Genomic DNA, 15,735 nt, shown 5'->3' on the forward strand with positions numbered 1-15,735 from the left:
TGCAAATGTTAATCTGTTATATGGAAATCAAGGTCAGGAATAGAAAACTGCTGTTTTCTCAGCTTCATCTTTTTTCCTTCCTTTTCCCTTTTCCTCTTCTTTCTGCTTAAATCCCACTGCTACAATTCTGTTTCATTGGTGTTTTTATCTCTCAAATTTTCATTAAAAATTAAAATCCTGTATCCCACCAAATGGCTTACTTCCAAGTGATATAGTGACCTATATTTAGCTCTCTTTCACCATAAATCAAAGTGCTTCCTTCTTTTTTTGCACCTCTTCAAACATCTTTCCATTTTCTGACATTTTTCTCATACTGGAGTTATTTCAGGTTTGAACTGAGAGACACAGATCAGTTTCAGAAACAGATTAAACACAGTAAATTGTAGCTCATTTTTTTACTTGAAAACATAAATATAGTTACACTTTCTTAACATTGTCAAAATTCATGTCGGCAGCAAATTATTGAGTTACAGGCCTATAGTCAGCCTCTTGTCTTTGACAAACCTAGTCCGGTATTATTAGAGAAGAAGAAAACCACAAACCAACTTCTCAGATTGTCTCTTTTAATTACTGGGTTTATTACCCTGTGTATTCTTATACAGAAACACTTCATTTCTCTAATGACCTTTCCTGACATATTTAATGTCTTCATCAATAGAAGAATGTTTATAAAAACATAAACATGTTTTTATAAAGTCAGAACTTCCAGTGCTGCACTCAGACACACACCAAACTAGAAATTCCCAGCATTTTAGTCATACTTAGGAGCCCTATCCTGACACAAAGTAAGTCATATTCCAATTATCTCCCTGATTTGCACCCTCTGAAGCTTTTGCCCACTATTTCCATTCACATCTATGAAGAACATAACATACAGTATGAAACATTCATGAACAGCTGACAGAGATGTGGCTCTGCCCAAAACTGAAAAAGAAAGAGATGGCATGAAAGACCTCCACTACACAAAACAAAAAAAGTTTTAGTAGATTACCTTCAGTTGAAGCAGCATCAATCATCACTCGTTGCATGAGGACTGGTTCTAATCCAAAGTCAAACACCACAGTTTGGCGAAAAGTCCCAAAGATTTCTGTGTTAAAGGCTATACTGACTTTGTATATATAGTGATCTATTCCATTCTGGACCATCTTTCCTCCTATCCATTCCTGACAGTTTTCTGGAACTTCTTGTGATACCTGGGTAGTGCTGTCTCCAGCAGATATTGCAACGATACTAAAGTGTGGTCGATGGGCATCATAAAGCAATGCCACTCGATACAGCATTCTTGCAGGCTGGAAAAGAAATGCAAGAGCTGAAACACTGAAACCATTTCAGGAATATCTTCACTTGCAATCAGATAAAAAGGGTTAATAGGAACTATCAGGTACAGGTCCTGCCTGATTTCCAGAAATCTGGGCAGTTGATACATAATCACCAGAGCTGCTGGGAAAAAAGAGAGAGAAGGGATGGTGCTAGGAGGTTTCTCTATTTTAAGGAAGATGCAACTGAAATCTTAATTGCAAAAGGTTATGGGTAGCATTCTAGTTATTACTAACTTTCAAAAAATAAGTAGTCCTACCTTACATGTGAGAGCAAATGTCCATGTCTGGTGAGACTTTTTGGTGGTGACAGTTACTGAGAGCTCGGGATTATGTTCTACTCTCACTCCTTCTACACATTCACTAAGCTAGATTTTAAAAAAAGGAAGATAACATTAAACTTCTACAGCAGTATCAAAACACAAACATTCATGAAAAGGTAGCATTTTGTTTAATAGAAAGAGGAAGGAATGGTTTCCTAGATTGTGCAGGATTGATGCAAGTCTCACACATGAATTAATTTAAATATAGCTAATGTAGAGAGACAAGCTAAATCTACCAGACCACACTGTGCAAATGAAGAATAGAACCATTTAGGGACAATTAACCACAAGACTTGATTTGCAACAAACAACTTAATTGTAAATATTTAAAGTAGAACATAATTTCATTTGGAAAAAAGGATCTGAGATACAGTGAGGCCCAGAAGATCCCAGATCTCACTGACATCAATGAGCCTATTAAGACAACAGGAAAAAATAATCAGCCTTTCTACTTATCAATGCATTTTGCTAAAATTCACTTTTCTTAGATTTCATCAACAACAGATGGACCAAAAACTCTTTAGGGCCACTGGTAAGTAGAGCTGGTCAAATATCACAAAAAATGCTCTTTCTAATTCCAAAGAGCTGCTAACTTTGATCACATCCATATCCCACACTCCTGGTACTCAAACACTTCTGAATATTTGGGGGATTGGCTCTTCTTCATACAAGGGCCTGCAGCTGCAGGCAAAGAAAGGAGCCACATGCAAGTAAGAGTATTCCCCACTAAGAGTAAAAGTAAGAGTGAGAGTGAGAGTGAGAGTGAGAGTAAGAGTAAGAGTAAGAGTAAGAGTAAGAGTAAGAGTAAGAGTAAGAGTAAGAGTAAGAGTAAGAGTAAGAGTATTCCTGACTAAGCTGTGAAACCTTTACCATTTATTCTCCAGTTTAAGAAGTTATGCTGTCTAGTCAGGGAACACGAACAATACCAAGAAACTTGCTGACCCATCCTACACTGGGAATATGCAAAAAGTGAATATGCAAAAAGAATGAGCTGTGATTAACCCACAAATGAGCCTAAGCCTCTTTGCAAGACCCAGGGCAGGAGGGAAAGGGGAGCAAATTGATTGGACAATTTCTTGTTGAGGAGTGATTCGACCAGCTCTGACAGCCAGGGCCAAAACCAGGCTCATGTTAGTTTTAAATGTGAGCACATAGAGGAGCAGGATATTTTCCTTACCACTTTCTCAGGAGACAAGGAATTCATCCATTTCTCGATGAGGGTTTCCATGTAAGTGCCTGAGCACTGCTTGTTCTCCTTCTGCTGTTTCAAGCGGATCAAGCGGGAAGCGTAACGCTTCTGCCATTCTGTCAGCTCTTCCTGGGAATGTGCTGAAGTACACTGGGCACCATACCTGCAGATCCCTTGCTCTAAAAATCTACATAAAATAGGAAAAAACATTATTCAGCCTCCAATTAAAAACAATAAAACCACAATTTTACTTGTAAAGCCAGAAGGAGGTTTGGATATTCTTTAAGTTTCTCTCACAGAACTAAAGGCAGTTTAGTCCACGTGAACTACTTTGGAAATATATATCTATTTATACAGCATTTTCTACAAGAGGCAGCAGCTTCTCTCATTGCAAAGCCCAGGAAAATATATAAAATTTCTCAGAAATACAGGGGGCTGGAAGTCTTAAGAAATTTCCAGCTTTAAAGAAAACAGAATCAAGTGTTTGTACAGCAATTAACACAAGGAGATCACAGAGCATCCCTGAAATGACTAGGCACTGTATTAATATGCACAAAGCCCCCTGGTAATCAAGGGCAAAGGAAAGATGTAGCATAATTTCTTCCAGTGATTACATTATTAGCTGATAAATACTCAATCAGCAGTTTTTCCTGGAGCAACAGTGACATCACATGGTCCCTTCTACTAAATACACCTGCACAGAAACCTCTAGGAAAAGGTTTAATCCCCCTCTGTGGAAAGGGTGTTTTAGTCTAAAAGGATCTACTCTTGCAGACACTAAGAATTTCTTAAAGAAATACATTTTCCACTTAGTGGCATGTGCTGATGCATCGAATTAATGCTATTCCAAAGGCCTGTATACAATTGAAGCATTCTAGTTCTCAGAATTTACTGCAAGTCTGGGCAAATGCCTGTTTAACTTGGGGATTATTTTTATGATTTAACTTTGTATTAAAATTATAAACCACAAGGCAGTAGCTGCAGCTCCATCTTTCTTCAAAACTGAAGTACTTAAAAAATAGATGACAAAATGAAAATTAAATAGGGAAGAGATTTAAGTTCTGAAGCTACCAGGAAAGCACTGGTTATACAGAATAAAATTTGGCCAGGAGACTGCTTTGTTTTTGTTTTGCACAAGAAGACTACAAAAAGTTAATGCAAACATCACATTTTTTATTTCCATAGTCCATGTGTATATAATGTGAATTAAACTGTGAACTTTGAGCTGTGAGACAAAACCAAGCCACCCCTGACTGTGACATGAAAACCTTGCAGCACAAGTACCTGCACATCTAGGTCACACCTGCATCAGTGGCTGCAATTTGATTTAGCATACACTTTTTCATTAAGAAATGTACTTGAAAGTTTGCATGCCCAAATTGCAAACAAAATAAACATGATATATAACACCATGTCACTAAAGACCTTCTCAAGCTATGTTTCTTAATGTATTTTAAATTAAAATGTTTTATCTTGGCAGTCAATTTCAGTATTCTTTCTGTCAATTTTCCAATTCACCACTGCATTAGAATACTAAAGTACAATCATGAATTTCACTTCCTAAGTAAATGGAGTGCAAGCATAAAAAATCGCTGACTTGTTCTTATAACCTACATAGCAAATTTAAAATCAAGTGAGCTTCCTTTTCATTATTTAACAGGAAAGCATATTACTTTAAAATTTGTCATCATTATACAGGTTTTCCAAGATCCCATTGTTCATATTTTAAACTTTTTTTTTCCCCTCAATTTTACTTTCTTATTTAATACCTCCTGCAATTCCATAGCTTCATTATCTAGAATAAATATTCTGCACTCCTACTGCTTTATGGCACAGGAGAAAAATAAACCAGACCTTCAAAAATTCATATTCAGTACCTGCAACTGCCTCCTCCTAAGGAACTAAAATCTTCAGTCCCTGGTCAGAATGATGCTGTTCACAGGGATTTGCTGAGCAAGGCACAATCCTTCTTACTGGAAGGGTTAACAGTGAGCCTAAAGCTCATTACAGCTTCAGTGGAAAAATGTTTCAGAGCAATGGTTGGAAACATGGGATGGATGTTACTCAACAAAAGATCACCACAAGCTGAAAATTGTAAATATCTGCTTTTTTAAATTGCTGAATAAGCACCAGACATGTTTAAGAGTCAAGAAGAGTTGCCAAGATTCAGCATCTCTAGAAAATCATGCCAAAAGTAGCTCAAAATCAGCAGTTCAGTCATGCCATTTAAAAAGCAGGTCAGAGCTTTTGTAAATAATTTGCATTAGTTACATAAATGGCAGAATCAAGTGCATAATGATGGTTCCTCCCCCTATAAATTAATACAGTTTTATGGAGAGCAATGACAATTAACAACACAAAGTACAGGCAATATTGACCAGATGATTGGAAAAGACAAGGAGAAACACCAGTACAAGCCATTGGAACTTCTCTGTGTATTTGACTTTATGCAAAAGGGAAAATAATGAGATCTGAGGGAAATTCTGGGTTTTTTGTCTGAAGACAAAGCCCATCTATCAACAAAGCTCATTTATCAGAAGGCAGCACTGAAACCTGACTGTGCTTCAGTCTGCTTACACTGCTGCCTGGGGAACTTTTCACACCTCTGAAACCACCCAAATCAGAAAAGGTAGGGGAGAAAGACAGATGCTGACCTGCCCCTAGAAAAATGCCCTTCAAACCACTGCATTATGAAAACTGAGTTGGTGATTCCATTCTATAAACTGAAGTGCTGCTGGATAAACTGAGCCTTCCAAAAACCTGTGAACAGGTCAACTCCTGTTCTAACAAGCACCTCCACTTTCTTGGCCTCTTAATCATTCTGTCATCAGGTGAATGAAAGAGGAACCATTCTGCTCCCTTGGGGGGGTTAACATGAAGCAAAGAGCTTACCTTTTACAAAGTGTGTATCTCTCACTGCTCTTACCTTTTACACAGGGTGTATTCCTCACTGCTCTTACCTTTTACAGAGTGTGTATTCCTCACTGCTCTTACCTTTTACAGACTTTGTACTCCTCACTGCTCTTACCTTTTAGAGTGTGTACTCCTCACTGCTCTTACTTTTTACTGAGTGTGTATCTCTCACTGCTCTTACATTTACACAGTGTGTACCTCTCACTGCTCTTACCTTTTACACAGTGTGTACCTCTCACTGCTCTTACCTTTTACACAGTGTGTACTCCTCACTGCTGGTGACGCCCCTGGGAGGGGGGCGGAAGTGCCAACCATCCCGTGACCCTGCCAGGACACAAGCGTGGTTATTCCTCAATTCTCAGTTTTCCAGTCAGACAGCAGCTGCTCAAGGATCCACATCTCTGAGCATCAGCCCAAGGTGTATCTGAACACAAGCAAAATTACCCCCCCTGCCAAATGATTGACAAATTGACAAGCTCATTTAGAGCAAAGGTGGTGAAGGCAGATGTAAAACCATCTGCAGAACTCAGCAGGCTCTGACACAGCCCCCTGGTCAATAAACAGAAACTTCTGCCTCCAAATTCAGTCAACACTGAGATAATTCTACCTCATTGGGGCTCATCACAACAGTCAAGTCCCTTTTTTGTTTTTTGCCTTCAATGCAGTGCTGAGCATTCAGCAGGATCCAAGTCTTCTCACAAGGAAATGATGTAGCTTTAAAATCGAGTTACATACCTTCTTCTAAATCTTCTACATGATATCCTGACGGTACTTTACCAGCTGCCTACAATTATATAAAAAAGCCCACAGTTATAAAGGAACACAAAACAATTTCATCAACAAGAACTGCTGTTAAAATCGGGTTTAGAACAACTATTACAAAAATATCAATCATAAGTTGAAATTACTCCCAGTCACAAGCCCTGCTGGTAACAGGGATTCTGATAATAACAGGAATTCTGACAGGAACATTGAGTCAACTGGTTAGAAAAAACTTTTAGAGATTTTTACATGACCAAATTCCACCCTGCAATCAACTCAACATGGACTGCAGTGAATTTCTAAAACACCAAAAACTAAACTACATTGATAAGTCTTTCAGCTTTCAATCTACATCAAAAATAAAGTTCAAATAAATAACTAAGCATAAGGAAAAAAAGAGAGGAGACAATTTAATCAAGAGACATGAGTTTGACCTCCAGTAAAAAAAAAAAAAAAGAAAGAGAAAAAAAGTGGGTTGAGAAGGTATTTATAATCTTTAAAAATTTCTGAAGTCATGTTTATTACTTCAGACTAATTTCCAACAGAGAAAAATGTGATAGATAAATAAATAAATACTGCAGATCTAAATGCCTGGAATTCTTTCTACTTGCTACTTCAGGAATCAACAACTTATTAGCATCATTTTTCATTTTCTCGTCCATCCTGCAAGACTGTGATGAAACGTTCCTGAAGAGGCTGGTGGGTAAAGACCAACACAGTAGAAACAATAATTTTGGAACCAGGCTGTTCCCAGTGACCCTGGCTCTCCTGGGACACATGGAAAAGCCCTTCAGCTGCTTCAGGTACTGCTCATTATTTTCCCAATAATGCCCTCATCATTACCTCTGTTTCAGCAAGAAGTGTTTTCAGTCGTGTGAGATCTTTAGTTACCATCCCGTTCTGGGGGCAGAAAGAAGATTAATTATTGAACACATAAACCTTCATTATGTGCATTAAACCACAGCAACCAAGTTCATTTCCCCCTCAACACCAGGAGAAATAAAAATGAATTTGACTTACAACACCAATTTTAAATGACCCTAAATAGAACTGAGTAAACATTGTGGTGAAAAAGGGAATTCTACACTGGCCAAACCAGCACTAGACTTATAGCAAGTATCAATACAGGACAATTCAGGAAAGCACCATATTAAGAACTAGAGGGAAAAAATATACCAAGGTTACTGTAACACTTCAGCTCTGAAGAATTAATATAACAATCTTTCACTGCTGTTGCAGTGATGGATTCATTTCTTTTTAAGGATCCATTTTACAGATCACTCATTTCTGCAGCTCCAAAACTCTTCCTGCTCTGATGTAGACTGTGTAATTTTTGGAGTTTTCCCTCAAAAGCAAAGATTAGCCATGTGACTAACTGCATTGTCAAGTACAACTGAAGTAAAAATCTTTCAAAACTGAATTTATGTGAAATACATAGGTATTTGTAACAATTTCACACTCTTGTAAGTCAAAACTTTGATTAAAGGAACCAAGACCTGTGGGGTTTATTTCAATAATCTCTTGCACAAATTTAATTAAGTGCTACTACATTTGTTAGACTTCTCCACATTTGGGCTGAGCAGGAGAAATCACTCTTTGCTGAAAACTTACACATTTAACAATCCTCACACTTAGGCTTTTTTTCAGAATGATTTTTCACTTTTTCAGAAGAAGGCTGAAAATTGAACTTGTTGAGCTTAAATGTAATAGAGCAAAAAAACATTACCAAGAATCATTCTCTTAAACCACTGGGGAGGAAACTGGATGGATTCCAACTCTTCAACAAATTCATTCCAAAACTTTGTTTCACTTCTTCTTTCAGACAATAGCACAGTCAGTAAATCAGCTGCTGATTTTAATATTCCTACTGAAAATAACAGTGTCTAACAACCTAAAGCTTGTAAAAACCTCTCAAACCCTGCTTTGGGATGACACTGGAATTCTATACAAAGGTGCCTTTATTTGCACAACAACAGCTCAAAACAAGGGCACTCCACATTCCCTGCAATAAGACTATTTTACTAATTTTTCCTGAAGGCAAGTTTCCTTCAACCTCACTAGGAATTTTTCAATGAAACGTTTTTTCATGAGAAAACAGCTAAACAAAGAAAAAAACTCTTTCTTTATGTAAAAATAGCCAATGGCTGGGGGGGAGGGAATTCAGGATACAGACCAGACAGACAAACAGAACTCTCAAAAACAACCTACTGATTCAGCTAAGCGAGATCCAATCTCAAGGTAAGAGGTTCTCCTGCAAGTTTCTGATGTCACACATCCCCCTCAGTCTGGCCAAGCTATGACCACATTTCTGGGTGTATTAATTCCAGCTTGCATGCTGATGAACTGCCTATTTAATCCAGACTACAGAAATTAAAAGGACACTTCTTTAGAGGCTTACATATGCCCCTAATTTCCCCATATAAGTAGTCACATAAAAGTCTGAAGTTACTTACATGTCTGGGGTTAAAAGCATCTTTACAAGTTTTAACAGTTCAAGGGTAAAATAGAAGCTTTGAACTCAAATCTTTATCTTCATCTTGAAATGCAAAGTTTTTTCCCTTTTCCTGAAAAGTTTATTATGCTGTCTTACAAGTTATCATGGGCCAGTTATTTAAAAGTCCTATCAATATTTTTTTCTGCTTTAATGGATAGAATTCCTGAAGTCCATACAAAATGGTGTCAGGTAGTATTTAGAATAAGCAAGGCAAAGTTTGAGATTTATATTATTCTTGTCAATCGTACAAATACACAAATTTATTTTACATTCCCTGAGGATTCAGAGCTAGCAATGAAAAAACTTTTCAAAATCACAACAACTCTGAAACCCTGGTTATGCAACAACCTGGCATCCTGATGATATATGTGTGCCCATATATTTATCTTTTCCACACAAACCATTTTTGTTGCAAGCTGCCAGTGAAACATATGTTCGGAAGTTTGTTATTAAACAGATTTTTCAGAAGAAGGAAATACAAAATTCTTTCTTTAAACGATGTAGATTGCAGCAAACCCACTTACCAGTGATTCCCCCATCAGTGATTTGGAAAGAACATTAGACACAATTTGCAGCTTCCCTTTGAGATGCATGCAGCAGAGCACTGCCCGGAGAGATCCATCGCCCTTGGCCAGCCCCTCTCCCAGCACTGCAACACAAACCAGCCACTGTTACCCTCAGCACACCATCCATTTAAGTCATATACACAGTTTTCCTTCACCCTTAACAAGAAAACAAAGTCTGAAGCTCTGGCTAAATCCACGGCTTGTTGGATGTAAATTAAATATCATGTGCTGTTGTCTAATATTAACTTGAAGCTTGTCTCCCACCAGCTCATAAATGTTGCACATGAGCTCAAAAAAGGTTGTCATGTTTACATGCTAAAATAGACATAAATTAAATACGGGAAGGGTAAATTCAAATCTCTGACACAGACACAAAGAACCTCCTCTCACAGAAAGGGTAAAAAAGAAATAGCAACCAACAACCTCTCAGTAACACAAACATGCTCAGGAAGATCCATTCATGCTCACAAAACACATGCCCTGTCGTTTCCAAAAATAGTCAACCTCCTCATGGGCAATTCCTGCTCCTCTCAAAGGCCTTTTATTCACTTATGCTGCAAAGTGTGGCATATAGGAACGATTGTCTGAGCCCAGAAGTTTACAGGCTCCCTGTAACAGAAAACTTTCTGAATGCTTCCTAGCACGGGATCAGCAGCGAGCAGTGCCAAGCAGACACTTCTGAACACTTCCAGCAGGGACAGGATTTATTTCAGCATACAGACAGGCTTCAGACAAGCTGCAACAACACTTAATCACACATGTTACCTGTCCAGAAAACAAAATGCCAGAGTGACTAAAAAGCTTAGCAAGCGAAGTGTGTGAATTGAAAAGAAGGCTGGACAGTTGTTTAAAATTAAGGAATTATAGAATAACTGTTATTGCAAGCAACATCAACATCTGTGTTTACTGCTACTCATGCAGATGCAAACAGCCCCTCTTAGTGCTAACAGGAATTCCACATTCACCACAACTTCAGGATTACATTTTAGAATAACAAATCAAAACTCCTCACTCAACAGACGTTCAGGTCATTAACAGAAATTGCATGAAAGACTCAATAAATAAACAGTCCCACAAACATTTAAATAAAAACAACTAGGCATCTCTTCAAACTGCAATGGTAACTAAATCTTTTTTCATAAAGTGCCTTAAAGATTAGTCTGAATTCACCACTCTGATAGTACAGACCACATTGCTAAAAATAGAACTTACTTCCCAAAGCAGAAGCTCCAAAAATAGCTTTAACATGTCTGACAGTTTGCTTTTTTAATCTCAAAGATTAAATCTCCAATTAATATATTCCATCGATATAAAGATATAAATCTCCAATTCTTATATTTCATATCATTATCTGCATAATATCACCAAGCTAAAACATACAGTTGTACATAAAATGTTGCAACACATTAAGCACTATCTCTTGGGAAAGATTTGTGGAGTAATTTAACAGATTTTAAATTATCATCATTCCCTGTAACACTGCAAGCAGCATATAGAAGAACATGTAAAGAACATGTATTTTTCCAGCTATTCCAGAATACACTGATCATTCAAGTTCAAATAAAACCATCCCAGCTGTGCAACATGTCATGTCTTGTAAAAAGGCAGAAGAGCAGCTTGAATAAAGCTTTGCCCATTATAAAAAGCCTGCAAGTATCAAGGAGTGTATCAAGTAGTCTATGCTAAGGTAGTTTCTTCCCAACAATATTTAAACATAAAACCAAAGACTTTCTGGGATCATAAATTAAGAAACTCTAAAGGTCAGGTGCTGGACTACAATTGATAACCACACATCATAGAGAGCCACAACCAAATCATTCATTTGTATATTCAAAAAAATATGGCATGTGTGTATATGAATATATATATTAATATATATATATATATATAAACACATACACAACACTTTTATATACATACTTAAATAAGGTATTAGTAAGTTCAAAACTATCCTCAGTTTTAGACCTGGGAAATAATATGTGCAAAATATACTGGCACAAATGAAGTGAATTAACATAAATCTGGATGCTATTTCTTTGTTAACTAATATACATTTAAAGGCTGGTTTTTCTACTTAATTTTAAAAAAGAAGATACACATCAATGGTCCTATTCCACCCACTTCTATGCCTGTCCAGTGAGAGATGACAAGCAGTTACCATGACAGTTCCTTTGAGATACTGACAACTGAAACACACACCAAGAAAAAGTTGAACAGATGAAAGTCACCCCTGTCCCCCATGACAAACCCATCAGAGCTCATCGATGAGAACACTGTTCATTAAAAACAGCATTCTCCCTCCCACCACCTTTAACCAGCATCCAGCTTTCCATATGTCTCTCACTTTTATTTGCCATCATGAAAGACAACTCTGAAGTCAGACTATTACACCCTTATAGCACTCATCAATAAGGTAAAAGAATTCTTTTTTAAGTTTCAGACTATTTCAAGAATTATACTGATTAACCGACAATCAGACTTTTTTCAAGGTGTTAAACTTTGATTTTACACCTACAGAAAGCAAGTTTATTTTTCTTAGTCAATGTTTATGGAGCTTCACAAGCAGGCTGCAGAGCCCCACAAATTCCCCAACTATGATTTGACTATCAGTGAAGACAAGCACATTTTAAAAACCCCAAAACAACATAAAACCCACCAACCCAGAAAGGAAAAATTTAAAGATTATCACTGCTAACATAGGAATGTCAGAAGAGTAGATCACAGTCTGTGCAACAAAACTGTCACCTGAAAAAAATTCCTTTAATGTTTGAGAGTAGTTAAAGAATTAAAACCAGAAGGTGGGATCTACCCCCCTTTACTTTCCAAATCTAACTGATAAACTCTGTTCCAACACACTGCAAACTCAGTGAGTTCTCAGTGAATTCTGAATAATTTGCATCATAAATTAACAGCAGAGGATTAGGGATTTTTGAAATTCCTTCAAAAATACCTAAAGGCAGTGACACATGAAAGGCTCAACTTCAATGTGACATAGGCACGCTTGGAAGCTTTAACAAATGTGCATCATCTTGATTTCCTCTGAACTAAGTCCCAAATGCAAACCAAAATATCCAACATGTCCCTGGGAAGAGAGGTGAACAATCACAAAGCCTTTGTGTCTTTGTCTTTGTGAGAATCCTAACATTATCAACTCTTCCTACATTTGTGCACTAAAATAAATATTAGCCAAATAGCACCACTGAGCCAAAGACATGTATTTGAGTCCTGGTACTTGAGTAAGAGCTGAAAAACAGTGAGATCTCTCTTTAAGGAAAAAAAAAAAAAAAGGAAAAAAAAGGCAGAAAAAGTATTATAAAGCAGATAAATAATTTGAAATAGGAAAAAAAACACTGTTAGCAAATTAACAAATCTGGGCATCAGTTTTAAAAATTCAGACAACTGACTGCAATTCATAACACTATGTAATAAAAAAAGAAATAAGCATACCATGCCTACAGTCTTCATCTGCTTGCCCATACTTTTTCTGAAAGGTAAAACATGAAAAGTTTAAAAATAGCATTATTCCAGTTAGCATAAACAACTACATGCTTGAATTACAAGTCTTTTAAAACTTTTTAGAAACCATTACCTTGTCTTTTTCTGAGTGGAACATGTAAAGAACATAAGTCATATGTCAATTATAATATAATTAATTCTTAGAATTAACACTAATTTCTGACTTTTTCCTCAGATTCTCAGTTAAAATGCTGACTTTTTCCCAAATTCTCAGCACATGGACATTTTAAAAGTGGAGCCTGAATGGGCAAAAGTGTGCGTGTGTTATGTTTGTGGGTGGCTCACAACACCTAGTAAAAAATACAAAACTTAACTTTTGAGATGCTGTTTGGTTTTTAATTTTGCACTAATATAGCAATGTTCAAATTTAAGATATTTATTCTGTCTTTTCAGTAGTGATTTTAAAGATTACTTTGTTTAGTAAAACAAGAAGGAAAATTTGGATTGTTTTCCTCTTTTAAGACTTTACATATCTGTATAATTCCGGTCCTTAATAGGTAGGTTTTGATTTCAAGTGTTTTTCCAAAGTCCCTGCAGACTCACAGCAATACTATGATGAACATCCAGATAGGTGCCTCAGAGGATTTCCAAAGAGTGATGTCAGAAATGTATTAAATAATCCAAGCACCAATCTGCATATTGGCTTACAGAAATAATTTTGAGAGGTCAAGTCTGTGGTAACACAACTTCTGCTAGAAAATCCAACCACACTTATTGTGAATCTCTTCCCCTCAGGAGCCATAAGATAGGTCACTTCTTCATTTAAGAGGTTTCCCAGTTCTTGTTTTGCACACTGAAGAGTCCAATCCAGCTATCTATTTAAAGAATGCTTAAAAACACTCCCTTAATGAGATGGGCAAGATTTGTCTTAAAGCTGCCCAGCAAGGTCTTGTGACTTGGCCAAACTTTTTCCACCTGGGATGAAACAGCTCGTACTCAATACATGAAGATTTGGAGTGGAGAAGATCACTGTAAATCTGTAACAGCATTTCAGAAAGGTAAGAAAAAGCAGGTTGTAGGTTTATTCTTAAGCACTGAAATGTCCTTTCCTCTAAGAAACTGTGATGCTTTAAAGGAAGGACACAACTTTGGCAATGGGGTCACCTGTAATTCAGGGTTATGCCTCTTGCTTTGCATTTACAAACCTTTACAAGAGCTGTTTTCACCTTTCCACTAAATATTTGCCAGAGACTAAAAGTTACATCTTTCACCAGATATGCTCTAGCCTAGCCTTGGAAAGCTGGGATTAAGCATAAAAAGAATAATTTTGGGCCTATGCAAATGGAGCTAAAGGAGGTATGAACCAACCTAGATTCTGGCATTTCTTGACTTTGTTTTTTGAGTGCTTTTATTTGCAGAAACTTTAATTTGATGCTCTTAAAAGATAAGGTAATCTGGTATGTAATTCAGCATATAGACCTTAAACCAGCTATTTTACCTTCCTAGACTATATATATATAGATATAAAATATATATTTTAAATGTTTAAAGTATTTTTCCTTATTTGTTTAGAAAACTGTGATTGAGACCCAAACCAAGAGGTTCAAATGCTGGAAAATAAATGGATCAGGGAGAGCTACAAGACAGAAGCCTCACAGATGCTATAGCAAGAGGGATTCTGTGGGCAGAGCAACACGCCAAAAATTCTGAGTGGTATTTAAATCTTGACAATACAAGATATTTGACTTTTCTTTCCAGTTCACTAGATACTATAAAGAGTCACACTCACAAGTTGTAAAAAGGAAGCAATTCTATACAGAAGAGTCTCGATTTTGATGCGGTCGAGTTCTGCCTGGCAGGGCTCCGGGAGGTGAGCTGGGGGGTACTGGCTGAGGGAAAGGAGAGCCTCTGTGCAATGCTTCACTGCCACTTCATAATCCTGCTGCTTAAGGGATTCACATGCTTGTTCACATGCCTTCTCTGGTCTTCTGTCTGCCATGACTCAGGGACAGAAATCCTAGAGCGGGGGCAGAGGGGACGATAAAACGTTGGTTAGCTGTGGAATGGCACTGACAACTTGCCAACCAACTTCCATTCCCGTCTCAAGGTGCTGTATCACATCCCCCTCGTGCTGTGCCACTCACATTTCCTACACCAACACTAACTGAGTTCTTCCCAGGCTTTTCTCCATCGCTCCCAGCTCTCAATTTTGATTCTAATTCAAGAAGGTACTTAAAGCCCATGAGTGATTTTAAGAATGTAAGTAGGGGTTTTAAATTTTAAAGTCAGCATGGATTTAAGCAGAGGCTTTTGGGTCTTCAGTGGCACCGTGACCTTTGCCTTGGAAGGAACACAACTCATCCCCTAAGTGCTGTCTCTGAGCCTGCAGCCATGTACTCCACAACACCTTCTCTTCCAAGCACTTCTCACCTCCACAAGGGAGCAGATGTTTCCTCTGGGTGAAGCACAACAAGGATGGACAGGGAAGGACAGGAAAACCAGGAGGTCAACAACAAATCAACCATTTGTCTCTTCCTTCTGCTGGTTTAGCTACATTTATGGCTGAGGAAGTCTAGATAACCCTGCCACACCAACAACTTTGTGCAGAACTTCTTAAATAATTTTAAAGTAAATGTTTGGGGGGGATTGAGACAGTTATAAAAAAATTCTGTCCACAGACAGACATTATCTGCCAACAAACTAAGATAAATGGTTA

The 15,735-nt window shown here is 37.4% G+C and overlaps 1 protein-coding gene across 7 annotated transcripts in view; it reads right to left on the reverse strand.

Annotated features, from left to right (window-relative positions):
* HELZ (helicase with zinc finger) overlaps positions 1–15,735 on the reverse strand; it is an 85,012-nt gene that overhangs the window by 52,809 nt on the left and 16,468 nt on the right. For 5 of the 7 annotated variants that reach the window (XM_064395243.1, XM_064395238.1, XM_064395239.1 and 2 more), the window contains 9 exons: positions 14,809–15,036; positions 13,011–13,047; positions 9,522–9,646; positions 7,347–7,403; positions 6,477–6,525; positions 5,990–6,065; positions 2,817–3,015; positions 1,577–1,684; positions 992–1,289 (listed from right to left, as the gene is read on the reverse strand). In XM_064395243.1, the coding sequence (XP_064251313.1) occupies positions 992–1,289; positions 1,577–1,684; positions 2,817–3,015; positions 5,990–6,065; positions 6,477–6,525; positions 7,347–7,403; positions 9,522–9,646; positions 13,011–13,047; positions 14,809–15,018 (1,159 nt within the window). In that variant the 5' untranslated portion in view covers positions 15,019–15,036. The remainder of the gene's footprint in view (positions 1–991; positions 1,290–1,576; positions 1,685–2,816; positions 3,016–5,989; positions 6,066–6,476; positions 6,526–7,346; positions 7,404–9,521; positions 9,647–13,010; positions 13,048–14,808; positions 15,037–15,735) is intronic. The other 2 variants (XM_064395245.1, XM_064395244.1) reach the window with 2 other exon arrangements.

The sequence above is a fragment of the Passer domesticus genome, chromosome 20 (genome assembly GCF_036417665.1).
Source record: "Passer domesticus isolate bPasDom1 chromosome 20, bPasDom1.hap1, whole genome shotgun sequence".
Lineage (NCBI taxonomy): Eukaryota > Metazoa > Chordata > Aves > Passeriformes > Passeridae > Passer > Passer domesticus.